The sequence below is a fragment of the Mus musculus genome, chromosome 3, assembly GCF_000001635.26.
Source record: "Mus musculus strain C57BL/6J chromosome 3, GRCm38.p6 C57BL/6J".
In the NCBI taxonomy this organism is placed as follows: domain Eukaryota; kingdom Metazoa; phylum Chordata; class Mammalia; order Rodentia; family Muridae; genus Mus; species Mus musculus.
Window position 1 is genome coordinate 144,570,419 of NC_000069.6, and position 27,495 is coordinate 144,597,913.

Below are 27,495 nucleotides of genomic sequence, written 5' to 3' on the forward strand. Positions count from 1 at the left end.
TGGAGGAGGCGGGGCTACTGATGGCCGAGCTGGGGCTTCGTGGATAGCCGATTGAATGTCGTGAATAAGAAGCCCCGGTGTGGGGAGTTTAGGAAAATGCCTAATTTGAATCTCTAAAAGAACCTGAGGACTGTTTAACAATCGATCACTTACAGGCTCCCATGGTCGCCTAACTAACACTCGTCTTTGTGGGATAATAGGCTTGTAGCAGTGGCCTTTCGCGGCGGGTTTCGCGTCAGGCAGTGCAGTGGACGTCCCCGGCACAGGGGTCCTCAGACCCCTGAAGATTGACGGCAGACCGCAGGGATGGCGGCAGGGCAGGGTGGGTGGCTGCGGCCCGCTCTGGGGCTGCGCTTGCTGCTGGCGACTGCGTTTCAAGCGGTGAGTGTGGACCGCCTCTGGGGCTGCCTCAAGGCTGGTCGGAGAGCGCGGATGTGGAAGGGCAAACCCGGGGCCACGCTTGGGAGCCGCCCGTGGAACGGGCTGCCTTAGCGGCCGCTTCCATCCGGAATGAAACGTGGCAGAATTCCAGCCGGAGCTCTAGAGACGATGGTTTCCTCGCTTCAGGCAGCTAGGATCGGTTTTTCAGAGCACAGAGGGTACATAGTCAGTAATGCTTAGAAAGGAGGGACGTTTCTTTGAGTGAGACACAAGTGAATGAAACTACCGCTGCTTACAAACTCCCAAACCTTAAAGGGTTTTGGTCCAGACAAGCGGTTTTCCTCGTTAACCAGACGACACGGGTTCTAAATCTCTGAAAGGAGTTAACCTGGTTTTGACTTACTTAGCTACTCATGAAGCAACTGTATTTTTGGTAAATTCCTCTATGGGAGTTTTCCACCCATATTTACATGTCTTTGTACTTAGGATACTTAAGTGATTTGTCCAAGATTTTGGAAAGTTAAAATTATACCGTAGGTCTCTAAATACTCTGTTCTTCATAGGTCTTATAGTTCACAAACGTTGTCTCTGCTTTTCTTACTTTGTCCAAAGAGTGGATTCTTAGCGTCTTACATTGCAATACAATGTTGTTTTGAAACATCTGGTACTTCAGAAAACACTTAGGGAACATCCCTTTAAACTTTTATACTGGAAACATAAGTAAATTGTTGGCTTTTCCCTCCCATTGTAGTCGTTTGAATGTGTTACCACTACCAAAAGTAACAAAGGAGTAATGTTTTCAAACTATCTTCAAAATCTCAGTAGGCTATGGCTTTGTAAATACCTGCCCCCACCCCCTTGCCAATCAATGTTTTTAAACAATTTAACCATCCTTTATGTTAGTGAAGCAGTTCCCTCATGGATGCACTGTTTGAGCTAGTTGGTGAATTTAACTAAAAACCCAAAGCTACTGTAGTTCTAGTCAGTGCCATTAACAGGGACCGCTCAGTTCTGCTGCTAACTCATCTCCCAGTAAATGACTGACTTCTTTTTCACAGCCGTCTCAGGACAATACTCCAAAAGAGCAGAAGCCTCTTAAGACCTTGCCATGGAGATCACAGATTCCCTCCTGGGAGACAAGGCTAAAAACAGAAAGCCAGATCCTCCCACTGTGTAAATAGATCCAAACTCCATCACATTAGACTTGTCAGAGTAAGTCCCCAGACCACGCCACAGGTGAACAACTCTTCCCAACTCCACAGCCGAATGGGAAGAGTGACAGAATTGCATTGCAAAGAAATGTCAGTACATGCTAGGACTAGAGTAGGAAGAACTTATGGCTACCTGTATGCCATGGTGGTTGTCCACCCAATCTTAACTTCAAACTCAGATGTCTTGTTGACTCCTTCCTATGTACTGCATATACTGGCAATTACCTAGCCTTTCTTATTCTTACTTCCAAAATATACCTGAAAACCAGTTCAATACTATGAGACCTTTCTTCTTGAAAATAACAGCCCACTGGCTTTTCTTCGAATTGCCTCTTTCTGCATTGAGACTCTTACGTAAAAATTGCCTTTATCAACTTCCTTATTGCCCAAGCTAGACATGTGTTCTATGCACATTTGGGTTGAGTTTGGTTATTCAGGCCAGTATATTGGCTTGCCTATGATCCATTAACTGGCTTCCACATCTAATTCTTTCTCATTCTGCCCTTACCATCTAGAGCAACATCTCTGAAATCTAAAGCTGTTGTGCTTAAACACTCCCACTTGCTTTTAAGGTAGAGTTTGTCTTTAAAGTTGTCTACCAGGCTTATTTCCCGGTGTTTGCTTGTTCTACTGAGAGAACAAACAGGCTGGGTTGTGCAGGAGACACTTGCTCTAGTGAATTTCACTTACTTCGTTCTCTCAGAAGCTGTCTCTCCTACACCCATAAAAATGATTGTCGTCTAGTTACCATCTGAACCTCCTTCCATCATGTGGGTTCTAAGGATCAAACTCAGGTCCTTGGCTTGGCGACAAGCATCTTTACCCCCTGAGACATCTTGCCACCCCTCAGCCTTCAGTTTTCAGCTAAGAATTTATCTCCTCCAGGAAATCAGCATCAGTGGTGGTCAGTACCTGATCTCTCAGGTACCTTTCAATTGTCTATTGTTTCTTGAGACTTCCTTTTCCCAGTGTGCTGACTGGATCTCACCTTAGAGAAGTGCCTGCTTCTGGTTACCTTTTGTCTGTACTGACGTACATGGAGGGGAAGACAGTACCTTGTCATGTAAGTGGAATGTTTCCTGAGTGAACTGGGGCATCTACAAGCAAAGGTCGGATATCCTGGACAGATGGAGCCTACTTGTAAGTCATTATTGACCCTCAAGTCCAGTTAACTTCTACGGGTCTGTTACAAGTGGTCCCAACTGGAAGCATCATTGACAGTTGATGGTACTGAAGTGTTGAAATCCAGATGTTAGGTTCAACCTTAGTTGACACTCAGAAAACTTTCCTGGTAATTATTTGATTCTTGATACAAAGTTCTAGAATGAAACCTTTTTAGGGCAGGTGTCAACTTCATTCTGTTCTTTGTGAATGAGGACCACAAATAAGTACATACTATCTTAGAAAAATAAAATACAAATAAGACCATAGGTCATTAGTCAGAACTATATTATTTCATTTAAGTATTCTCCAAAACAGCTTCTATAATCTCTCTCTTTCTCTCTCTCCATGACACTGTGCTGTTTAGTTTTAAGTTTTAAAAAGAACATTAGGTAAATGTTTTCAAATTTTAACTTTTAATAACTATCATCTAAATCAAATTGATTTACCCCGATTCTTAATTTTCCATTTTTCTCTGTGATTACCCAGAATACAATGCTTAACTTCATCTACTTCCCAGACTTAAAAAGTGAGAGCCAGGCGTGGTGATGCCTCTTGAAATCCGAGCTGCTGTTTGTAATCACGGCATTCAGGGGGCTGAAATGGGAGGATCAGACATTTGAGACTAACCTGGGCTACATGTAGCAAGTTACAATCCAGCCCAGGCTATATAACAAGACTGTCGCAAAAGATGGACCAAAAGGCAGAACTTACCAAGTCTTAACTTCTCCCTTTCATATTCTCTCATGCTAGTTATAACCCCATGCTTCACCTATCCTGTGGTCTTAGCCAGATCACAGTCCTGCAGCCTCCATTTCTCCTGCCGATCAGGGTGCAGCCAAAGGGAACATAGGCACCATTTCCCTCAGTTTCCTCTCTGTCTCGGTTTGTTCACTTGTAGCCTGTGAAGTATAAACAGCCTCCCAGTTCCTCCTCCCATCATTGTTAAGGATCCTGCAGCTTGTGTGAAGTGGTGATGAACCATGGTCAGTTCCCAAAGTAAAGAGATGCCTGGTGAAGACCGTAGGCGGTCACCTCAAATGCCGTGACTCCCTGTGGTGGTGCTTGCTGTTTGCAATGACCTGTGTTTATAAGAAACAAAACCCTTGGCAATGGAAAGGGGTGTGTAGACGTATTGGAAATACCAAAAAAGTTAGGCAAATTGTTGGATTTTGCAATTGGTGAAAAGACCACGTAAACTGCGCACTTGTCAGGGGTGAAAGTCACACAGTGCGGCTTTGGAACCGCAGGAATGAATAAAGCCACTTCATGACGCCTTGAAGTGGAGACTTGGCTCATACTTCAGTTGAGAGTTGTTTCAGTGTCTGCACCTCTAAGTACCTCTAATTTCAAGTTAGTGGCAGTGCACTTAACAGCATTTCCCTGAGATGACAGCTGGGATAATAGCAAATGACTTAACCTGGAAATACATTCCGAGCATGTGTAGAGATTAGAACAGTACTTTATAGTGTGACCTGAAGAAGCTCTTTAACGAAGCTCCTCAGAACTGGTCTGCAGTCCTTGTTCAGCTTGACTCTCTTCTCCGTGTATCTTGTGAGCAGTGGATGGCACAGTTACAGTTGTTGGTATTTTTCTCAGTAGTGATCTAACCGAGATGCATCATTGAATTCCAGAGGTTAGTCTGTTTGCTGTTGATTTAACAATGACTGAGACCAGCTGATTTGTGGTGCCCAGTTCTGGAGGGTGCACAGTACAAGGCTGGACAGCCACAGCTAGTAAGCATCCCAGCTGTGATCCTAGTGGAGAAACAGAGAAAACTGTACATAGGTACTTCCCCACACAAGAACTACATGAATCAACTCATAAGGGCCCCATACCGATAACTAGACCCTGCCTTACTGCAGTGTACTGAGGAACTGGGCATCTGCCACCTGGGTTTGCTGAGGACATGCACAGTCAGACCTTTGCAGGAATTGTAAAGGCAGGCTAAGATTTGACTCTCATTGTTAATTTGTGTGTACTGTGTGTCTCTGTGTCTCTCTGTCTGTGATCGGAAAGATCAGAAGTTGATCATCAGGTATCCTCCTCTAGTGCTCTGAGTCAGGGTCTTTTACTGAGCCCAGAGCTCAGTGTTTGGCGAGATTACATCACCAGCAGGCACCAGGGATCCATCCATTCCTCTGGTTCTAGATTCATGTCCTCACATTTATGTGGCAGGCATTGTACCAGCCAAGCCATCTCCCCAGTCCCAGGATTTTTTTTGTTTGTTTGTTTTGTTTTTCGAGACAGGGTTTCTCTGTATAGCTCTGGCTGTCCTGGAACTCACTCTGTAGACCAGGCTGGCCTCGAACTCAGAAATTTGCCTGTCTCTGCCTCCCAAGTGCTGGGATTAAAGGCTTGCGCCGCCACCACTGCCTGGCAGGATTAGAAATCTTAATGCTATTTCTTCTTGTGTAATCTTTGACAAATGTTGTTACTACCCTGTCTGCTCCCTTCCGACGCATAGTTAGCTGTAAATGGGATGATGATGTAAGTACTTAGCAGAATACCTGGTGGTCGGTAAGAACTTCAGTAATGGCAGTGCTCTGGCATCCAGTGTGTTGGGATTCATTCTCTCTAACCCCATCATCTATTTGTCTCCAAATTTGAAATCTGTTCAGAATTACCTCCTCACCATTTAACCTAGACTCCAGTGAGGTCCTGGGATCCATCTGGCTTTGCACTCTCCATCCAGTGCTAGAGTTACAGGTATACCTTCCAGACCGTAGCTTTTTTTAGGTGGATGCTGACAATCCAAATTCAGGTCTCAGCTTGTTCAGCAAGCACTTTTTCCACTGAGCTATCTTCCCAGGCTCTGTTTTTGAAAGTTCTTAAGCAGTTGTAGTTTTCAAAGTGAGTTTGCTCTTAACATATTTTAGCTACTGGCTGTAGAACAAATTCCCTGAATCTAGTGGTGTAAATAGTTTATTTTGCTTTCAGATTTAGTGGGCTATCAGTTTCTAGACTGGCACAGCAGTTACTCATCTGCCCCATGATCCCTTCAGACCTCAGCTGAAAGGCTGGAGTCTGAAATCTGAAGGTTTTTTTGCTCACCTGTTTGGCAGCTCATGATGATGTCAGCTGGGGGCCTCAGTTACTCTCTGCATGGTTCTGTCCATGCTGTACCTCTAACTTGGGCTTTTTTGCAGCATGGTGACCAAGTTCCAAAGTTGATGCTCTGTGTTGGAGGTGCAGCAGGAAGATACCCCCAAACACACACACACACACACACGCATGCACACATACACACACTTACTCCATGTTGGAGCACTGCCAGTCACATTGAAATAAGATGTGGGGTAATATGTACATTATTAATGCAGTTTTCCCCAGTCTGCCATATTGCTGTCCCTAATTTCAAGCTACCCAGTGTAATATTAGGTCTTATAGGTCACTTTCCTGATGGGAAGTTGCAAGTGTCTTATAGCTAAACTATAAGAAAACTCACCAATAAACTCATAGGTCCCTCGCACTTAGTTGGCATAGTTGATTGGTCTTGAAGATAAAAGTCAAATGTATGAGATACCAGATTAAAGCATTGATTGATAAAGACCATTGAGGTGGTCAGGACTTTGTGGAAATGTACTAATAATGTCAATGGTTTTTAGTCTTACTGATGAGTTTAAGAGAAAGTTCACAGACTAGAGTTGGTATGCCAACCCTGTCATTGGAACATTCATTTCTGTATTGTCTGTGACTGCTTTTGTGTGGCAGTGGCTGAGTTGAATATTAGTAAGAGAAACCATTTTACTACTAAAACATAATTCCTTTCAGGCCATTTGAAGCTTACAGACCCTTCCTTGTTCTAGAAAACCAACCAGATACAGTCAGTCTGATATTAAAGCTTGCGAAGGCTAACTTCACCATCACACATCTGGTAAATGGTGGAGCTGATACTTAAAACCAAAGTTTGGTTTCTGGGGTCTCCTTTGACCCCCTGGTCCCATCCATTTTCCTACCCTCCTGCAGGGGTGTGTTTGCAGATAAGCTAATGCTTTCTATTGATCTATAGAAATAGGTACCAAGTTCTTACAGTAAGAATTTCTTCCTTATAAGAAAGTTCCTTTTTAGTAAGCTACTGGGTGCTAATAAGAGATGTGTAATACACATATCATTAAAATTATATTTTGTACTTTTATTGTTGATCCACATTTTCACTAAAGTAAAAGCTGTCGGGTCCAGTATTGTGACACATGCCTGTAAGCCCAACCCTGAACTGGACAGGAGAATCAGGGTGAGGTCGTCTCCAGCACAGAGCTAGTTCAGGGCCAGCCTGGACCTGATAAGACTGTCTCAGAAAGCAAAGCATCAACAATAAACCAAATAGATAAGTTCAAAAGTACCTAAGAGTTTGTCTCTTTTAGGAAGATTTGTGTAATCCTGGCCCTGTTTCATTCCTGGTTTTCATTTTCAGGCGTCTGCTCTGGGGGCAGAGTTTGCGTCAGAGGCATGCAGAGAGTTGGGTTTCTCCAGCAACTTGCTCTGCAGCTCTTGCGATCTTCTTGGACAGTTTAATCTGCTCCCACTGGATCCTGTTTGCAGAGGGTGCTGTCAGGAAGAAGCACAATTTGAAACCAAAAAGGTAATGTTTTTTTTCTGTATATTTCTCATAGTTGAGATAGGTAAAATACAGGCTGCTTAATCAGTTAGACCAGTAGTCTCTGACTTTACGAGTTTCAGTAAAATCCAGGTCACGTGCTTGCCTGGCTGCTAGATGAATCAAAGGAAAGTGTGTTTGCATACCAGGATTCATTCCACTGAGGCTGTCCAGCAAGGGAAGGGCAAGTCAGGACCACACCACAGGATCACCATTGCCCTAGGCTTCCTGGTATCTGGCCAAATAACGGCAACTAATTACTCTTTGGTGTATTTGTAGTAATAAGCCAGTTGTGCAAAGATATATAATATTGTGATAGCATGGTACATAATATTGGGCATAAATGTGATTAGCAGAGCTGTCGATTTATAGATCTGTAACTGGAAATTCCTGTTACCTATAACCTTTGCCTTTCCTATCTGGGAAGTAAGTCAAGGGAAAGTAGTTGTGCCAATAAAATCTGCTTTTTAAACCGACTGTCGAAATGAGTGCTGGGAGGGTTGCTTGGCTGGGAGGGTGAGTGGACTATCTGGAGGCAGGGTCTCACTGTAGAACTTGCCATGACCATGGACCACCATGCACTTACCTCACACCCCTCTTGCCTCCGCCTCTTTGGTGCTGAGGTTACAGGTGTGTACCACTTGGCCTGAACTTACCCCGTCTTTGTTTTTCAGTAACACCCTTAGATTTCTCTTCTGCATTGTAAAGTACCCGAGACGAGTACTTGTACTCTCCAATAAAAGTATCGGAGGGGCTGAGGTGCAGCTCAGTAACAGAACACTCACCTAGTATGTACGGGTTCTGTGATCAGCCCTCCCCACCGACAGCAAGATGGGTGCTATTGAGAGACCTAGCGGGGCTTCAGAAACCATCTCACAGACCTTTGCTCGGCTCCCTTTTCTTCCTCCCTCACTTGTCTGCGCTGAGTTGTTTGATGTGTTGCTATTTGTAAAACTTTCAAATAGTAATGCTTTTCTGTGACTAGATAAAGTCTATTTCTAACACCAAGTACATCTTTATACGTTTTAGAAGAAGCACATTTTTAAGTCTACTACTTGTGATAGCTAGCTTTCACACATGATCTCACAGTGCAGTGCCCTGAGTTCCCAGCGACCCTGATGAGCTTACAGAGCCCACCATCCTTTTTACTTTCTTGGTTGGCATAAGCCCACAGTGCGTTTATGTTTAGAGTCCCATGAGGTAGGCCTTGTGTATGTAAAAATCTAAGCAACAAGTTTTAAAAACTTGATTTGATTGAACGAGGTTTAAGGCCAGGTTTAACTGGTTTGCTCTGACTCCTGCCTTTATGGTGAGATATTCACAAAGGACAGATTGCTGAAGGAATCGGATGAGTCATCTCTTCATCATCCACTGTGCATCCAGAAAAGATTATTCACAAATGCTCCAAACTTAGAAAGATGGATAAGAAGGGGTGATTGCAAGTGACAGTATTTCTCCCACAAGCCCCCTTTGTGATTATGGGTAAATTGAGAGATCCTGCCCTTTTATTGATATAAAATAATTCTAAAATACAAATCAGCGCATATGTCAGTGCTTAAGAACAAAAAAGTAAAGTAGTAAAAGAAAAATAACTTGAATTTTAGTGGTGTTTTGTGCAATTAGTGTTTAGTAAGCAATACAAATGACTTTAGCTTTACATAGAGAATCTTAAGGAGGAAGGAAAGGTACTGAAAATACGTTTTTCCACTGAGTTAAGTTCTTCCCATTGGTGTTTTATTTGAATTTCCTTAGCCAATAGTCTTGCCTGCCAGGTAAGAAAGGAGTGAAGTTTTGGGGTTTATTTGTTTGTTTTAGTCATGAACTCCCCAGTTAAGTAGTAACAGTGTGGGGAGTATGTGGGGTGTCATACAGAAATCATGGATGGGAGTTGCTCTCTTCTGTCTTCACTTGTCCATGTTAGCTCTCCTGGTTTTACTCTCACTGGTAACTTCCCTTGAGGTAGGGAAGCGCAGTGCCTGTCCATGCCTGAGTTTGGCACCTACAGCTCCTTCCGCGAGAAACAGCTAGTTCTTCTGGGTTCCTATCACTGGGCTAGTTTAAGGAAAGACTTATCTAAATTCATGTTTGTCTGTACCACATGTACACAGGCTGAGGAGGCCAAAATGCATATCAGATCCCCTGGAACAGAGATTAGGTCAGTTGTTAGCCACCATGTGCTGCTGAAAATAGGACCTTGGCCCCTCTAGAAGAGCAACAGTGCCATCGCTCCAGCCCCACTTTCAGTATTGACTGGGGTGGTGACATAATGAAAGAAGCCGTTGGCTGCCAAGGTGGCCGTGGGGAACAGTGTGTTGAAAAGCAACAGATGGAGTTGTCTCGGGTAAAGACCCGAGGTAGAGCTGGGTAGCATGGGACACACTTGGGTTGTAGTGCTCAGGCTGAGGCAACAGGATTGCTTGGGGTTTGAGGCCAACCAGGGATGATATAAATGAGACATTTTTCAGAGACTGGAGAGAGCAGGATACGATACTAAATAAGTCCCACTGGTGTTCCCCATTTTTACAGTAAACCACTTTTTCTAGAGCTGTCCTTTAAAAGGATTTAGCTCAACTCCCTCCCTTGTCTACTCTTGTCAGGTTAGTGGTCTGTGTTATCCTGCCCCCGTCCCCTGTCCTGTCTTGTCCCTGTCCCGTCGTCATATCCCCTATGCCCCTCCTAGTGTGTTCTGCATATTCGTGGACTTACTGTCCGGCTTGTTTTGCCCTTTGGTCTGCCAGGAAGTTGAGCTCCTTGCACTCTAGGTGATGGTGTATTTCTAACCCCAGCCTTCAGAACAGTTGCACGGGTCTCTGCACTCCAGTGAGGCCTTTTCACCAAGAACAAATTGGATACGGAGCATTTTTTTTTCAATTACTTTAAAAATAATTGAAAGTAGCACAGGCCTTAGATTTCTGTACTTGGGAGCCTAATTCAGGAGGACTGAGTTTGAAGCCAGCCTAAAATATATAGTGGTACACTGCCTTTGAAGATACTAGAAGTTAAAAATACAATAGAGCCTTACCTTAAAATTGCTTAATAGTTTTAAAAATACGTTTATTTCCATACTCTGAAAAATAGTAAAAGCTTTAAAAGAAACAGAAACTTATTTCTGTGGTAGTAGTTGCCCAGAGCAAACCTTTGGTACTGTTAGCCACAACTACAAATTTCTCATTTCTATAGTTTATTTTTAAGGCTATATCAGAAATAAGTGTGTTAATTATTTAGCACAGTTTGCTGACCATCAGTCTCATTGATAGCGCTTTGATTTGTTGGGGGAGCCTTGACTCAGGCTGTCCTTAAATTCATACATAGTCCACCACCTTAGACACCTGAGCCATAGGATTGCAGACAGGCACCACCATTCCAGCCAAGGTTATTTTGAAAGTGAACATGAGCATCAGATTTAAAAATAATCCGGTATATTAAATGATTTGATTAAAAATAATTTGTATAAAAATTTTTTGGACTATCCTGAGGATAAATACAAATCAAGTGTCTTATTGTTGTTATTATTATCATTATTAATATTATTGTGTACTCTAGGATTTATAAAATTTATTTGTTTCTAAGATTTATAAAAATCAATTGTTTTTAAATCAGTTTTCATCTTTCTCCTGCTGGGCTTCCATCTTCATTCTCAGCTCAGCGCTTTAGCAGCCACTCAGCTTCCCACGCGGTGTGCTGCGGAGCCTGTGCAGCCCTCAGTGGCCTGCCCTGAGGTTTGCTGAAGTTTTAAAGCATGGTTTTCTTCTTTCTTTAAATAATTTTGGCTCCCCAGTTTTAGCACCTTACTCCTTTCAGTTTACTCTTGCATTCCATCTTTTGTTACTCCAGAAGCCATACCTAGCAATTCAGAGACCCTTCTAAAAACTAGGGTATGCTTAGCTAAATTACTCATAAACAATGCACAGATTGTTTTAAACTCATCTGCTGTGTGTTCTGTCTTGATTGATCTTAAAGGGAGCTTAGTTGTCAAGACCCTCGTCTAGCACCAGGTTGCTGCGGTCGGTCGGCCCTCAGCTGAACCTGATCGCGTTGCTTCCCTCTCTCTGTGGGCTAATTCCTGCTTCAGGACTGAATGGGTTGGATTTGATCTGCAGACAGTTGCCAGATACATAGTGCTAAAACACTAGCAGCATATTCTAAAAGGGACATATTTGGTGTTTAAGTAAGCAAGGAAACAGTAGAAAATGTGGAGGACTCAGGAAATACCACAGCAATGATTGCTGTTGGCAGAGTACAGGAAATAGATAGCTATAACATGAAGTGTTAGATGGGCTAATGATAAAAATTTGCAACGGGGTGTTCTCATGTTCTCCTTCCAACTCCTCTATCAGTTGTTTCAGGAAGGAATAGATTATGATAACAAAGTAGTGTTTGCAGCCGCTTGGTGTGCTGGCTGTGTTGGGGTGGGGGGCTTCTCTACAACCACCACAGCCAGCAGAGTCACAGTGCACAGGCAGGAAGGCAGCGCAACATGACTGGGGGCCTGGCAGGTTGAAACTTTGGGGTCTGACCCCAAGTCATTTATTTTAGGCATATTTAAGCACAACACAATTCAGTGAAAACTTTGCTGTGTACACAATAAAGCACACATAAATCTCTTTGAGGAACAAAGTGAGCTACATAAAGATTGGACTTGACTACGTTGAAACTTTTTGTAAAGCACATGTGACATCATCCATAAAGATGGGTTCTTTAGATTGGTGACATGTGACACCGTCCATAAAGATGGGTTCTAGAGAGTAACTGATAAGCTTACGGTAAGGGTTTAGGGGAGGATCTGGTGTTGTCCCCACCACACAGACAGCAAAAGGCTCAGCAGGCTCTTAACTGTCTGCTCCCAGCCTTCCGGGAGGGTAACAGGTTATTTCTTGGAAGGATCAACCTGTGTGTGTGTAACATTCCTGGTTCCCTTAGTGCTCATCTGTGAGCTCAAAGACCTCAGCGTCTCCTACAGTGTGGAACAGATCGTGTGTGTAAATGTTACCAGACCGAGAGCTCAATGCTCTCTGTCGTCCCAGTTGTTTAGATGTCAGTAAAGAGTATGATATGGTTTGAACTTTGAATCACTTGGATCACTTGAGATCTGGTATGAAAGATTGTCAGGTGCTGCTAGGAAAGTTTCTTAAGCTGATGCTCTGGGAGTCAGTATTGCTATTTGATTTTTCTTTTTGAAGGTTTATCCTTTTTTGTGTATGTGTCTGTATGGGTATATGCAAATGTGTCCAAGTGTCTAAAGTGGTCAGAAGAGGGAGTCAGATTCCCTGAAGCTGAAGGTACACATTGGTAGCTGTCCAGTGTGATGGGTCCTCTGGTTCTTAACCTCCAACCTTCTTCTCTAGCCCTATGCTTTTCTGTCTGTCTGTCTGTCTGTCTGTCTGCCTTCCTTCCTTTCTTTTTTAGTTGGTTGATAGGTTGGTTGGTTTGGGTTTGGATTTTTCAAAACAGGGTTTTTCTGAGTAGCCTTGGCTCTCTTGGAATTCATCAGCAGGCTGTCCTTGAACTCAGTTTAGAGATCTGCCTGCCTCTGCCTCCCAAGTACTGGGGTTGAAGAGGTGCACCACCACCACCACCACCCAGCCTGATTTTAAAACAAGCAACAGCAAAAACCTGGACTGCATAGCCAAACTCACTAGGCCAGCTCCATTGTAACCTACAGCCTCAGCACAAAGCCTAATCTTTAGAGGACAAACATACTTTGAAAATTGAAATTGAGTTCAGTTTTAAATAAAACACTGTTTTCAAATACTTTCAAATGGCAAAATAGGTGAGAACTCTTTTTTTAAAACTACAAGTGACATTTTGCACAAAAAAAATAAATTTAGGTTTATAATCACAATGCAAAAACAATTAGTTTACAATAAAAGAAGTTAAACTAATCACAAATTTAGGTATATGATCACAAAGCAAAAATAACTAGTTAACAATAAAAGAAATCAAACTAACCACAGTGTCTAATTTTTCTTGCTATTTTTTAATATACTTGGTAACAGATTTTAGCGGTCTAAGAATAATTTGAATCCCTTTTTTGTTTAAGGGGAGGGACATTTTTGTTTTGTTTTGTGACATTTTGTGGTTGTCTTTTTTATGTTCTTTTTCTCTTTTCTTTTTGCTTTCCCCCCTCCTTTTGTCTCCTTTCCCTTTCCTGTCCTGGGGACCATCCCAGGTCTTTGCATAAACACACATTCAAGTATTGATCTAAATCTCCAGCCTCAACAGCGACTCGGTAGAGCATTGTTTAATGAGTGACGTGTTGTTTATTTAGTCACTCATTTGAAAGAAGACTTTACTGGTTAAGGTGAGGTAGAGTCCTTCTGTGTGAGCTTGGGAGAAAGATCTCGTTGTGGTTCGCAACTCTAGTAAAACCTCATAGCCAGCTCCTGAGCCTACCTGTCTCCTGTCTGGAACATAGCTCAGCCACTCAAATGTCTGATAAAGGGCTTTATTTTCACTTTAATATCTGTGTAGACTATATTGTATATAGTAAATACGTCTGTGAATGTAGTTGAATGTCCACTTCTGTCTGCTTCACTGTGCTTTTGTGATTGGACTAACTTCAGCTCACCAGGTGTGCATATATTCTACCTCGAGAGTTACATGCATCCTAAGCAGACCAGAGACAAGACGGAGTAGAAAGCCATGATAGTACTCAGCTGCCATATACCTGTTATCCCCTCCCTCTGTGTGATAGGGTTTTGAGAGAATTGAAGGTCCCTCCCTCCTCCCTCACTCCTCCCTCCCTCCTCTCTCCCGCCTTTCTCTCTTTCTCTGTACTGACTGTGACTTTGAGCAGCACATTATTATCCCAGGTTCTTCAGTTTTGTCATGATTATTTTTATATACTCTCGCCTGAGAATGTGTATCTAATGTGTGTTCTCTACACTGTTGGTTTAGTCCTCAGAAAAAGCCTGTAATGCACTTGAAAAGTTTGACAAACAAACAAACAAAACAAATTAGATCACAGGCTGCCCAAAAGTTGTAGGGCGTTTAGGTGCCAGAGCCAGACTCATCCATCCCAGTTTGACTGGCAATCCTAAAGTTTTAAACCAGAACACTGTTTGATGTCGTCTAGAAAATACTAATATTAAATCTTGCCACACAGAGCTTCTGTAAAAAGATTGAATGATTTAAACATGAAAGGCCAGATGCCCTTCTTAAGGCCCCTGTTGAACCTTCAGTTAAGAAGACGAGTTAATGTAATGGCAGTTTCTGTTCCCTAATCTCCATCTCTCTTTACCACAGTGTGACTGACGCCTGTTACTTTTGATGGTTTTTCAAAACTATATTACCTGTCCTTACTTTAGCTAAGGTCCAAACAAAAGCTTTTAAATAAATGAGGTATTTTTTATTAATTTGGGAAGAAGTACATCAAAATAACTCTTAGGTTTATAAGGCAATTTCGCCATGCTGCAGAAGTCCATTTGAACAACATTGTCTAAGTGGCAAGTTTAAGTGCTGACCTGTCAGAGACACAGTGCCGCTACAGTGGAGAAAACAGAAGGCTGAAGAGGAAGCTAAGCTAACTGTATGACATTGTAATCTCTAAAGAAATTTCATGCTGCTTAAAATAGCTTCACTTTTCTACCATCCAGAGCCTCCACTGAAACTGCCTTCTTCAAAGGAAACACAAGTATCTTTAGCAGATGATTCTCAGTGCTACATAAAAGCATTCTTCTGAAAGGAATTTTAAAATGGGAGCAATGCGTGGCAACAGTTCAGATTCCCTGTAACCAAAGTAAGGTAGTACTGACTAGTGGTGGCAACACTAATCAGTTCAGATCCGTGTAACCACTGCTCAAGAGGTACTGACTAATGGCACACACAGACACTTCATAACAAGGGCTACTTATATCCCATAACTTATTACTATTTAAGAGGACTCTTCCAGAAGAGTGGCAACCACAGGCGGCACAGAGGCAGGGAGTCGGAAAGCAAGTAGAAGCCATGATAGTACTCAGCTAGTCTCCTCATGGAGTCCCACACCCCAACTGTGGAATAATCTCACCCACATTGAAGTTGTCGCTTCCTGCCTCAGTTAACCACCCATGTAAGTCACCCATCACAGACGTATACTTCCATGGACTCTAGGTTCTGTCAAGTTAATAGAATCACCATTAGCCATTGTGCATTCTTGTAGATTTACAGGGAAATTCTGTTCATGTTTCTATAAATCCTACTCATCAAAGTATTGAAGGAACCTAGGCCTCGTCCCCATAGCTTTCATAGTTAAAATGCAATGAGAGAACATGTTCTGTTAGTTTTATTGAGCTTTGTAGTGTAGTATTGATTTTACCATTTAGGACAGTTCTTCCTCTAGAGCCTAACTTAAGGTCAATGTTAGCCTCTCAATCCCAATACAGGGCCTGAAGACACAGAAGGAAACAGTGTTTGCTCAGTGTCGGGCAGTGCTCTAAACTTCATGAGCTTCCTTAAACGGAAAGAATTCAGCAGATAGTTAAGATGCACGTAGTTAATTTACAGGTATAGAAATAGAAGGCTGTTTGGCCACTTTGCTAAGTGATTTGCTAAAATCGCAGCCCAGCTTCTCTCCCTTGATCCTGTGTCAACAGATGTGGGGTACATATTTTCAGTGTGTTTTGTGGCATAAATGTACAACCTTAACAAGTTTCTATTGCATTCAAGAATAGTGCCTTTATTATTTGTCCATGTATGACTAGCTTATTGTTCAGAATTGCAAAAAAAAAAAAAAAAAAAAAGGGAGAGGGGAATGTTGGAATGAGCAATGAAGTAAAATGTAAAACAGTATGCGTGGTGGAAACATTGTTTTGTAGTGGCAGTAACTATGGCAATGAACACAACTGTAAGAAACCTTGAAATAAACTAATTATTTAAGCTGTATTGGACTAAGTCTTAAATTTCATACAAGGATTTGAAGCTATGAAGTCAAGCCTTGTGTGTTCTCTGACAGAAAAACTGCCAAGTGACAAGACCAGGCTTGAGGGGACACAGGGACCACGCATCAGCTCGCCATTAAATCCAGTGAGCACAGCGATAGTGCCCTGCCTTGTCTTTTGTTGGCTTTCTCTTTGGCCAGATGCTTCTCTCCAGTGAATCAAGCGTTACGTTCTAGAACTTCTGCAGTGGAAATTCCAAGACATTCCTTAGGCCTCAGCTTGAAATCAACCACTTCAGCAAACTGCTCGTCTTGATTCAGAGCCAGTGTTTGGCTTGCTGCATGTGTGGGTTTCACCCAGACTTCTGACTTTGGAAAATCTATGCTCCCTCCCCATTTGTTAATTAGCTTGTTTTCCCAACTGACAGGATCTTGTACATACTTCTGGGGAGCCTCCCTTTCTCCCTAACATTCTGATCTTCTCACACTGAGCCCCCCATACCCGTTAGTTACACAGGGACATCCCACCACTCGCCAGGCACTTGCCGTCCAGCCTTGCCTCCCCGAACTTCACTCTCTGTGGGTCACATGATGTTTTTCTTTGTGCTTGCCTTCAGTTTTTCTCTCAAGGTTTATTCCTCTTGCCACGTGTATTAGAGCTTCTTTTGAAAGCTGAGTAGTAATGTGACACCACATTTCCATCATGCCTTCATCTGAGATGTCTGTGGACACTTGAGTCACCTCCATCATAGATGCTATGATCAGTGTACAATTAACCCTTGTATCTCTTCTCTCCTCTTTGATTAAACACCTGAAAGTAAAGTCTCCAGTCATGGTGACAATGCTTGTAAGTTTTGGACACCACTGTTAGGTTTCCATACATAGCAGCTGTGCACACTGCTTCAATTCTTCACCATCTCAGCCACTGCTGTTTTCCTGCTTCTTGGCAGTAGCCGTGCTCACAGGACAGTGCTGTCTCCTTGCTGCTGATGCTCCTTTCCTGCCTGCCTGCTCACCGCCTTGTTAGTAATACAGCCCATATTCCTAACCAGCATTAAGCCAATTGTGTTTTAAATGCATTTTATAAACTTAGATCCGATTAATCTTGAATGTTTTATTGATTGAAAGAACCAGAGAGATCATCCAGATTCTTCATTTAAAATCCATCAGTGGTTTGAGAATTCATAAACAGCTTACACAAAGTCTTGCGCGCACTCGACTGGCCAGGAAGAACGACGCTGCAACAGGATCCTTCTGCACACGTTTATTGGGAGAGCTTGATTGTAGAGGCGAAAAGACCCCCAGCCCAGAACTGGTGCTGCTTTTATAGGCCTAGGAGGGGCGTGTCTCACACCCGGATTGGTTATGCACTAAGCCTCATTTGCATGTTCCTCATCTGATTGGCTACTCTCTCTCAGTACCTTACAGAACCTCATTATCATGCCCAGGCCAGGCAGTGTCTTTGCAAAAAACTTTACTGCATATGTACACATTGGTTGTTTGTCCAATCTTATGCGTGGTGGCCAGCAGTAGTCAGTGCCACTCAGCAACGGCACATGTGGCTTCCCACAACAAAGCCCCTCAGTGTCTCAAGGGCCTGGGATAACCCAAAATATAAGGACTTTTAATACGACCCAGAATCATGGAAATGCTAATTACCTTTAGCTGTGTCTACATGATTTCTTTAAAAAAAAAAACTTAAGTAGGTACTAATTTAGAGCTTTAACAATAAAATCTATATTTGATTCTTGGATGACCATAAAAAAATAAATCTACAAACTAAGAAGAAATAAAATGGATGTGATATATAGTCTTAAGTTTGCTATCTTTCTCTTAGGACCCCTATATTTCCAATGTGATGCCTATGAAGAGAATAATTGAGGTGCTGGAGAGATGCTCAGTGGTTAAAAGCACTCACTGCTGTGACAGAGGGCCCAAGTTCAATTCCCAGCACCCACACGGTGGCTCACAACCATCCCTAAGTTCAGTTCTGGGGAGTCTGATGTCCTCTTCTGACCTGAGAGCACTAAGCACTGATATGGTTTATATGCATATGCATCAGCTGGCTTCAGTCTCCATAGCTGTGATAAAACATAGCCAAAAGCAGCCTGGGGAGGAAAGGGTTGATTTTGCTTACACTTCCACACCACAGTCCATCATTGAAGAAAGTAAGGGCAGGAACCTACAGGCAGGAAGCAATGCAGAGGCCATGGAGTAGTGCTACTTACTGGCTTGCTCCTGGTGGCTTCCTCAGCCTGCCTTCTTAAGTACCCAAACCACCAGTTCAAGAGGGGCACTGCGCATAATGGCCTGGGCCCTCCCACATCAGTCATCAATCAGGAAGAGACACCACAGGCTTATCCACAAGACAGTCTGATGGGGACATTTTCTCAACTAAGGTTCTCCTTCTAAATGACTAGTTTATGTCAAGATAGCATAAAACGCTTTTGCCCATAAAATAAATCTTAGAAAACAATGGCTAGGCTTTGACTGCTTCGAAAAAGTGATGTCTCCCTTTGGCTCTATCTCCTTATTCACAGCAGTGATCTGTTGCGTGCTATGATGAGCTCTTACTACAAAGAGAGCGTGCAGCTTCTGCATCTGAGGAAGTAACATCGCCCACTGAGTCAGCTAAAGTTTAATTTCATTTTAAAAAAAAAACAACTTGCGTGACTCCTATAGTGACTTTCCCTGTGTCTATACAGTACAGCCTGTAGTCAGTACCTTTCAAAGATGGGGGTGGGGCTGGAGAGAGAAGAGCAGCCACTGCTCCTTAGAGGATCTCAGTTTGCTGGGACCCCAGCTCCCACATCAGGCAGCTCTCACCATGCTGGGACCCCAGCTCCTGCATTTCAGATGGCTTTTTCTGGTTTCCATGGCCACCTGCATATATGTGACAGACACTCAGATACACTGTCTGTCTGAAAACATTGACTGTTTGACTTTTAATTCTCAGCCATTTGTCACATAATGTTACGAGCAATCTAAAGGCATTGAACGGCCTTCCTAAAGCATCTAATTAAATTGTAACAGGAACTAGAGACCTCAAACTAGACCAGCGACTCATGCAGTCAAGATGTGCAAGTGGAGGTGTGTGGGCAGAGGGGAATGCTGTGGCCCACACTGTGTGTGACACACTACAGCTCCCATGACCAGATGCTCTTTGTGCTTCGCTTTGGGGGTGTGTGTGTGCCCACACACGTGTTTTATTCTCTTTGAGGGAGATTGCAAGGGCAGAGGGTGGATACCAGGGGACAGAGATGCATGGTGTGAAACTCACAACGAATCAGTAAAAAGGTTTTAAGAAATGTCATTATCTTGTCATGCTCAATGTCAACCTACTGTCTCAGTCTATTCCAAATACAGCTGATGTTCCTCTGCCATTCAGTATACAGTTTATCTGCCTCGTTTTTATTATAAGGGGTACATTCCAAGACTCTTAGTGGGATTCACTAAGTGTAACCTAATTCTAGAGCATGTGTTAGCTGGTCACAAGCTTGTGCTTGTCTGTATTGTGGACAGCTCCTGAGTGACTAAGGAGTGGACAGCACATGTAACATGGATACCATGGACAAGCGGTTTCATGTCCTGTGCAGGGTGGCGTAGTATTTCAGCATGCTGCCAGAGCATACCTAATTTTAAACATTTGTTTCTGGAATTTTGTGTTTATATTTTCAGGATGCATTTGGCCAGGATAACTGAAACCATTGATTACGGGGCATCTAAACTCTAGCATGGCTTCTCCTTGGTCTGGAGCTGTACCATCTTACTGCGCTTTGGCTTTTTTTTTTTTTTTTTTGGTAAGGAGTTCTATACAGCTGCTTTGCTGCTTTACTCCAAGGTTTGCACTGTGTGCTTCTTCACAGTCCTGCCTGAGGTGAAACCCAGAGAAACACAAGCTTGACAAGGGTTGTCTTCCCTGAGCCTTATCTTCCAGCTCCATGACGACTTTCCAATTTGTAACCTTCCTGGTTTCCATTTTACAGCTGTATGCAGGAGCCATCCTTGAAGTCTGCGGATGAAAATTGGGGAGGTTCCCTCAAGTCCAAGGTATGTAGCAATCATTTACAGTCATCATTTATAAGAATAATTTTACTAAATATTCCCAGGAATATGGATTTTCAGGACATACTCTGTAACAGTATATATGAATGTTTTCCAATTCTTTTTTCAGGAGGTAGAGTCTTAGTAGGAATTGATACACACACTTTATTTGTTATAAACAAATACAACATATGAAAGTTAGATGTAAAATAAAGAGCATGAAATCATTCTTTTACTCCTGTTGGGTATAAATTTTAGGAAGGCTTTTCTTGTAGCAGATAGAAGTAGAATTCCTCTAGCACATTCTAATAGACTTCTTTACTGTCAGTTACAGAACATTGACCTAAGGCCTATGTAGCTTGACAAGCTACAAGAAGAGAATTAATTAACACAGAATTTAGAGTCATGCAATGTGTGTCATCACAGGGAATTTTAGTGATAATTATGTTTAAAAGGTAATTCTCAAAATCTGATCTTGCAGTTAGCCATCAAACCGTGATGGAGCCTCAGGTCTCCAGGAAGCCTGCCTTCACTAAGGGTTTCCTCTTATCCTTGCATGCTTGCCTTGAGAGTCAGCTTTATGATGTGCAGGGATGGTGGTACTTGAATTGACTCTTACCACTTGAAAAGCAGAACCAGGAAGGTCACTGTGAGTTCAAGGCCACCCTGGTCTACAAAAGTGAGTTCTAGGACAGCCAAAACTACCTGTTGAGACCATGTTTCAAACACACAACAAACACACACACACAGAGGAACAAAAGAAAATCAGGCTTATGAAATGGAATCCTTTTCAAACAACTCCTTTTTGGTTGATAGGTCTCACAGTAGCCTTTTTAGTGGCTGGGTAGTTCCTGTGTGAGGTTGTAGAGTTGAGGTCACAGGTAGCTTTCCTTTTAAGTTGAAATACATATCTGTTCTTTTTGTACACCTAATCTGATTTGAGTTTTGACACAAATTCAAAGTCTTCAGCACCTATCTCAGCCTCCTGAGTGCAGAGCTTACAGTGTTCATGCCTGGTGTGTAAGTTTGTGTAGCATCTCTCAGTTGCCCTTCATTACTACAAGATTTATCATGAAACTGCCTTAAAAGTACAAAGTAGGCTCCCTGATCTCAGGGGGAAAGTGGTGGCCACTAGTGTTTTCCTGGTATCCTAAAAGATAAGATATTAGATGTCTTCTTCCAGAATCCAAAAAATAAAAATCTGCTTAAAAGGTTCCTGTTGTTCCGTCCTTTTCCTGCTTCACCTGCTTCCTGTGCATCTAACACACAGCACACAACACGTGATTGTGATGTGCAGTGATCAACCCAGAGGGTACAGCAGATAACAAGGTCACTTCCAAATGCCAACCTTTATAAAAACTCACTGTCAGAATTTCGCCTGTAACTTGCAAAGCATCGTAAGACTTTCCTTACTCCTGACTGACCAGGCACTTTTTTATGTTTTATATATTTTATATTGGTGGATTAAGTACATGACTGCATTCAGAGCAGAGAGCATTGGACTTGATAAACTGTCATTTTTATTCCTGGCTGACTGCGGGCTAACATCTGTTGCCTTTTTTAGCAGACTTTTTTGTCTGTGCCAAGGCTGGGGCTCAGGCCCTGCACATGCTGTGGCCACACTCTGTGGCTGAGCTGTGTCTTGCACCCCTCAGCACACAGTCAGCACGCAGTCAGTGTATCTGGTCAGTTTTCTTCCCATCCCAGCAGCTTTGACTGTTACTAAATGGCAGACTTTAGTAATGAATTGTTTGACATGAGAAAAGTCCTTTGGAAACTTTATTTGTTATTTTTCTTTTGGTGGGGAGCTGGCAAGGTGGAGGGCAAGTACAGAGCTCAGGGAAATGGGTAGGATTGGGTGCCTGATGGGAAATTCATGAACAATCAAAACAAAAGGTTAAATTTAAAAATATATATTTATGCTAAAAAAAAGACATTTTATCTTCAAGTTGATCTTTAAATTTTGAGTTCTGGGCTGGAGAGATGGCTCAGTGGTTAAGAGCGCCGACTGCTCTTCCAGAGTTCCTGAGTTCAATTCCCAGCAACCACATGGTGGCTTACAACCATCTGTAATAGGGTTTGTCTTCTGGTGTGTCTGAAGAGAGCAATGTATATGTATAAAATAAATAAATAAATCTTTAAGAAAATTTTTGAGTTCTTTAGTTCCATTTTTTTACACATATTTTTGTCACTTCAACATAGTAAAATCTTTCTCTGAACTCAAAAGTGCATTTTACATATTAATTTAACAGCGTTTGGGCTGAGGTGCAGTTTAATAGTAGAATGGTAACCCAGACTGCCAGCCTGGGGTCATGCTGGGTTTCACCCCAGCTTCAGACAGGTGGGGTGGACAGAGAGAATGAGAATATTAACATTTATTTGTCTTGGTGCTGGGAACTAAGTCTTAACCCTGCAACATGGGTTTGTTTGCTCTTTTTAAATTTTCCTTGCACACAGCACTGCGTAGCATTTTCATACTGATGTAGAACATAGAGCACACCCAGCCCCGCCCTATGCCCTCTGCCCCTCCCAGTGCTCCCTTGGTTCCCCTCGACAGCTTTCCTTCTACTTCCGTGTCCTGTCCAGACTCAGTTATGTTTTACCTACAAAATCTAGGAACCAGAGTAAGCAAGCGAACAGTGTCTGTCTCCCTGAGGCAGGCCAACTAATCAATCCAGTTAATGTGATTGGTTTTTATTTCTTGGAGATCTAAGAAAGTCATAGCTTTCTTGTTCTTAAAAAGCTTATGCTGTCATATAGTCTGTGCAATGCAGCATATATATAAATTCTCAAATGATTGTTGAAAGCTTCATTTACTGCCTGTGACGCATGACTGGCCTGTTACAATGCTCTCCTCTTTCAGAATTACGCTTCTGGATATGTGCAGCACAAGAGAAAACTTGGTTGGATTGGTCATTAGTGATTCGTCATGGCATTCCCTTTAAGCCTGTTCACTCAGTCCAGCCATTAAAAGACATTTGAATGAATGGAACTATTAGATGTACTCATAGCTCTGCTGGGTGTATAGGGCAGATTTTAGATAGTCCGTTTGCCACAGTGGTTTCTTACACAGTTGAAAAGTGGCTTGAATAGCTGGGAGTGTTTTGCAGACTTTCAAATAAGATTAAGCAGTCCAGAGTAAGAAACAGTGTTTATTGGCCATATCACATCTTATTTTCCATCTACTTGGCTTTTCTCTTTATCTGTAAGATCTCTCTTAATTTTTTTTTTTCATTTTTACTCTTGAGTTTTGTTAATGGCAGTGCTTTGTTGCCCTGAAATTCCTATTTTTATGTAAACCTATCTAAAACATTTGCTTTAGGACCATGCAAAGAAGAATTTTATATTTCACATTCATTGCGTTCTTTGTATTATAAACTTTGATAGTGTTCTAAGCCCTCCTTTTTAGTGTTCTAAGCCCTCCTTTTTAGTGTTCTAAGCCCTCCTTTTTAGTGTTCTAAGTCTCCTTTTTAGTGTTCTAAGCCTCCTTTTTAGTGTTCTAAGCCCTCCTTTTTAGTGTTCTAAGCCCCTCCTTTTTAGTGTTCTAAGCCCCTCCTTTTTAGTGTTCTAAGCCTCCTTTTTAGCCAGAGTCTTGGGAATTGGTTTACTGCCTTTTTTTTTCCTACACTAGGTTAGAAATTTTATAAGGTGGGAATTATATGTTTCTGTATCTTTGCCTTTGCTGTGTGCCACATAGAAAGTATCCAATAAATATCTTTGCAAATTTAAATTGTCATTTCATCTGTAATATATTTAAATATACGACAATATAGGTCCTGTTTCTTTCTAAGTACTTGACAGTTCCCTCTGAATAACGCACACAGGCACATCCCTCCAGTGCACGTGTCCCTCCAGTGCACATCCCATCACTCCACTCTTACTTCTTTGCTTGGTACCTTCATCACATACAGCTATTCTGTTGGGATTTCTGATTTAATGTAACAGTTGTAGGATGCGGGGCATGCACTGGTAAACTGATCTCTCGTGTTCCTTTTGAACTGTTTGAGCTCTTCACAGCGAGCTTTGCCGTCATTCTGTCAAGCCCACAAACTGCCATTGAGATTTGGGCTGCTGGTTAATTTGAAACAGTGTCTTAAATGTTTAGATAGGGATGCCTCTACATCTATTATCTCTGTTTAAATTCCCTTGGTTTTCAAGTAGACATGTTTGCTTTATTTCATAGCAAGCTTGGATTTAGACATGACCCATTTGTATATTTTTCTCTTTTAAGCTTTTGTCAGAAGTGATAAACCCAAACTCTTCAGAGGTCTACAGATCAAGGTAAGGGGCCATGCTGGGGTCCTCACGAGAAAGCTGAAGTCACATGTTTCCCTAGACTGTGAGCCTGTGCTCCCACACTAAGTTTCTCACTATACCACGGTGGGTTGTACAGCAGAGTGAGTGTACATTGTCGGAAATTGAAAAAAGCACCATTTTGTGCTGCTTTAGAAATGCTATTTTGTGGCACATTTTCATTTTTCATTATAAGCTTGCTTTAGCCAAAATATGGAAGTGGCTAGATGGCTTTAAGCTTACAACTTCTTGCTGTTGGCAATAAATTGATCATTAATCTTTACCCACAGTTTTTGTCATGTGATATTTAAAATTAAGTCTGCTTTTAAAGACAGTCAGACAATGATTACAACCCTGAGCCTCAGCAAACACATTGCCTTCACATGGAACTGGTCACAAGTTGTAGCTGTGTTCTGAAGTAGCTGAGCCACATGCACACGCCCCAGCAGTCAGCTCCCATCTCTGACCTCAGAAGCCAGGCCTGGTGACTGAGGGGAAGAAGCCGGTCTATGCTTAACGTTGCTGCATTTGGTTTTTGGTCTTTTTTCTGGAGGGGGCAGTCAGGTGGGTTCTGTTTCTGTTTTGTCAAATGCTTTTTGTGTGTCTGTTGTGGTTCTTCTGTCTTCCCTGTTTATCGTAAGGGGGTGTACAAATTATTTCCAAGTGTTATTTATACCAGCCGTGCATGTGCTAAGCAGGCAGCAGTCCTAGTTCCTCACACCTTACTGGTTTGAGCCCACTAATAATTTTGTTAAGAAATTCAGTAACTGAATTATAGTCTAGCTAACTTAGTTGGAGGGTTGGACAAAGACTAACTTAGAATAAATATTTAAAACTTTAGAAGTAGTTTATAGTAGCCTAATCAGAAATGTTTAGGCATTATTCTCAATATTGTTAGTATTGACTCGAGTCAAAACCCCACAAATAACTGGAAATAAGCAAAGGGCTTAGCACCTGCAAGGCTCTCGTACCACAGAAAGTAAGACGATGATAATACCAGAACTCACGTCATGCCTAGAGCTACAGCTTTAGAAACTGAAGCATGTGGGGACTAGAGAGTGGCTCCACAGTTAGGAGCACTCACTCTGCTGTTGCGGAGGACCCGGGCTCAGTTCATAACACCTGCATAGCCGCTCTCATCCACCTGTAACTGCAGCTCCAGGGAATTCAATGTCCTCCTCTGCCCTCCGGAAGCACTGCCCAGACATGGCATGCGCTCACCCATACACTACACAAAATAAGTAAGGCCGGGCAGTGATGGCACATGTCTTTAATCCTAGCACTTGGGAGGCAGAGGCGGGTGGATATCTGAGTGAGGCCAGCCTGGTCTACAGAGTTCCAGGATAGCCAGGCTATACAGGGAAACCCTGTCTGGAAACCCCCATCCCACCCCCCAAAAAAACAAAATAATTCAGCAACTATTTAGAAACAGAAGCATAGTAGCTGGAAGGGGCTTTAGGAACTTACTCATCATTACTGCGTTTTAGTTGTGTTACATAATTTGGAAACAGATTTGATCTCACTAAGTGTGTTCAGTTTATTGTAATACATTGTTCTGTATTGTCTGTCACTGCCGTTAAGTTTACTGGAACTGAGAGAGCCATATCCAACAATGGGCCTTAAGTCAGCTTAAATCTTCCCTGTACCAGCACATGCTCTTCTCTCTGAAGTAACATGGCGTTTTCTTCATTGTTGTCCTTTATGAAATCACATTTGGGTCTTTGCTGAAAAAGACTGTTGACTGTAATATGTGTAAAAACTTAAATTATTAGCACAATTAATCTAGTATTTTGATCTTGGGTAAGAGTGAAAATCCTCGTTCTAAGCAGACAGTGATGTTGCTATCTCTGGTCTTTGTAGTATGTTCGAGGCTCAGACCCTGTACTAAAGCTTTTGGACGACAACGGGAACATTGCTGAAGAACTAAGCATCCTCAAGTGGAACACAGACAGTGTGGAAGAGTTCCTGAGCGAGAAGTTGGAACGCATATAAACATGCTTAGTAGTTTTTATACTAATCAAATGAATTATCACAGCACCTAGACAATAACTTAGTTTTGCATGCTTACATTGGTCATCCTTTTTATGTACATCATTAATCTTCTGACAAGAAGCTGAAGTAGCACCACAGTCCATAATATATCAGGATCTGGCAAGCTTAAGGAACCCAGCTCTTAGAAATTTCTCTTCTTCTACACTTGTTGCTCTCACCAGTGAAACGCTTTGTAAGGAGGCATCTGGGTAATTATGCAAATAAGTTTGTGATAATTGCTCCAGTTCTACAAACAACAGAATTTTAAATAGAGGAAGTGGATAAAGGAGACACCTCCCTTGCTGTGTGCTCTTTGAAAGTAATTGACAGAAAACTACAAACACGTAGGATGCCCTGCGCCTCAGCAGCACCCACCCCAGAGCCTCTTGGCATGCCCAGCTTTCTTTTCAGTACAAGTATTTGTAGTTTGTAATGAATGTGCCACATACAGGTTTTGTAGCTTATTATTATGGAACAGACTGAAGATCTGCAGTACGAATTTAATACTTATAAAGGTTTGCATTAATGAGGATTACACAGAAAACCTTTGTTAAGGACTTGTGTAGATCTGATAATTGGCAAATTTTTATTTTAAAAGTATTCTTACAGAAGAGTTCCATTTAAGAATGTTCACTTATAGGACCAAAATATAAATAAAAACTTTCAAATATGTTTGATTTTAAATTAGTCTGCTTTGTCCTTTCGTGTTTCTTGATATGTTCTTCATTTTCATACAAGCTCTTTTTTAAGCCAAAATACAAAAATGGCTGTACTGTTTGGAACTTAATACCGTCTGTTATAAGCAGAGGTTGGTTGTTAATTATCAGCTGTCCTTTGTCCTGTGACATCTAAAATCAAGTCTTTATAAAGTCAGTAAGAGAGTGCATATAAACCTGCATGATTACGCTCCTGAGAAGAGA

The 27,495-nt window shown here is 42.1% G+C and overlaps 1 protein-coding gene across 1 annotated transcript; it reads left to right on the top strand.

The window, feature by feature from the left end:
• Window positions 1–8: 8 nt before the first annotated feature.
• On the top strand, window positions 9–27,259 carry Selenof (selenoprotein F). The gene is made up of 5 exons (NM_053102.2): window positions 9–381; window positions 7,168–7,335; window positions 20,194–20,257; window positions 24,483–24,532; window positions 26,405–27,259. Exons 1-5 carry the CDS (start codon window positions 307–309, stop codon window positions 26,534–26,536), a joined length of 489 nt encoding a protein of 162 aa, NP_444332.1. The 5' UTR covers window positions 9–306; the 3' UTR covers window positions 26,537–27,259.
• Window positions 27,260–27,495: the final 236 nt, after the last annotated feature.